Genomic DNA, 250 nt, shown 5'->3' with positions numbered 1-250 from the left:
ATATATATATATATATATATATATATATATATATAGAGAGAGAGAGAGAGAGAGAGAGAGAGAGAGAGAAAGAGAAAGAAAGAAAAAAATACAAATAAATATTTCGGGTGTATAGACAGCTCCCACCCCCACCTCAACAATTTTTTCTTTTGCTTCTTTTTCTTTTTTCTTTGTCATTTCTCTTTCTTCTTTCTTCTCTATTAAACCCCAAACCATCGTCAGGGGCCCCCACTGCCGCCGAAGCAAATTC

At 34.8% G+C, this 250-nt stretch overlaps 1 protein-coding gene across 1 annotated transcript in view; it reads right to left on the bottom strand.

Moving 5' to 3' along the window:
* Positions 1-216, bottom strand: part of EMH_0024080 (uncharacterized protein) — a gene marked incomplete at both ends in the record, with an annotated part of 1,746 nt that extends 1,530 nt beyond the window's left edge. The window contains one exon of the mRNA XM_013502243.1: positions 133-216. Coding sequence (XP_013357697.1) covers positions 133-216 — 84 coding nt within the window. The remainder of the gene's footprint in view (positions 1-132) is intronic.
* Positions 217-250: the final 34 nt, after the last annotated feature.

The sequence above is a fragment of the Eimeria mitis genome, genomic scaffold, assembly GCF_000499745.2.
Source record: "Eimeria mitis Houghton genomic scaffold, Emh_scaff865, whole genome shotgun sequence".
Taxonomy (NCBI): Eukaryota; Apicomplexa; class Conoidasida; order Eucoccidiorida; family Eimeriidae; genus Eimeria; species Eimeria mitis.
Note: the sequence above shows the minus strand (reverse complement) of the source record. Positions and strands in the feature narration are given on the sequence as shown.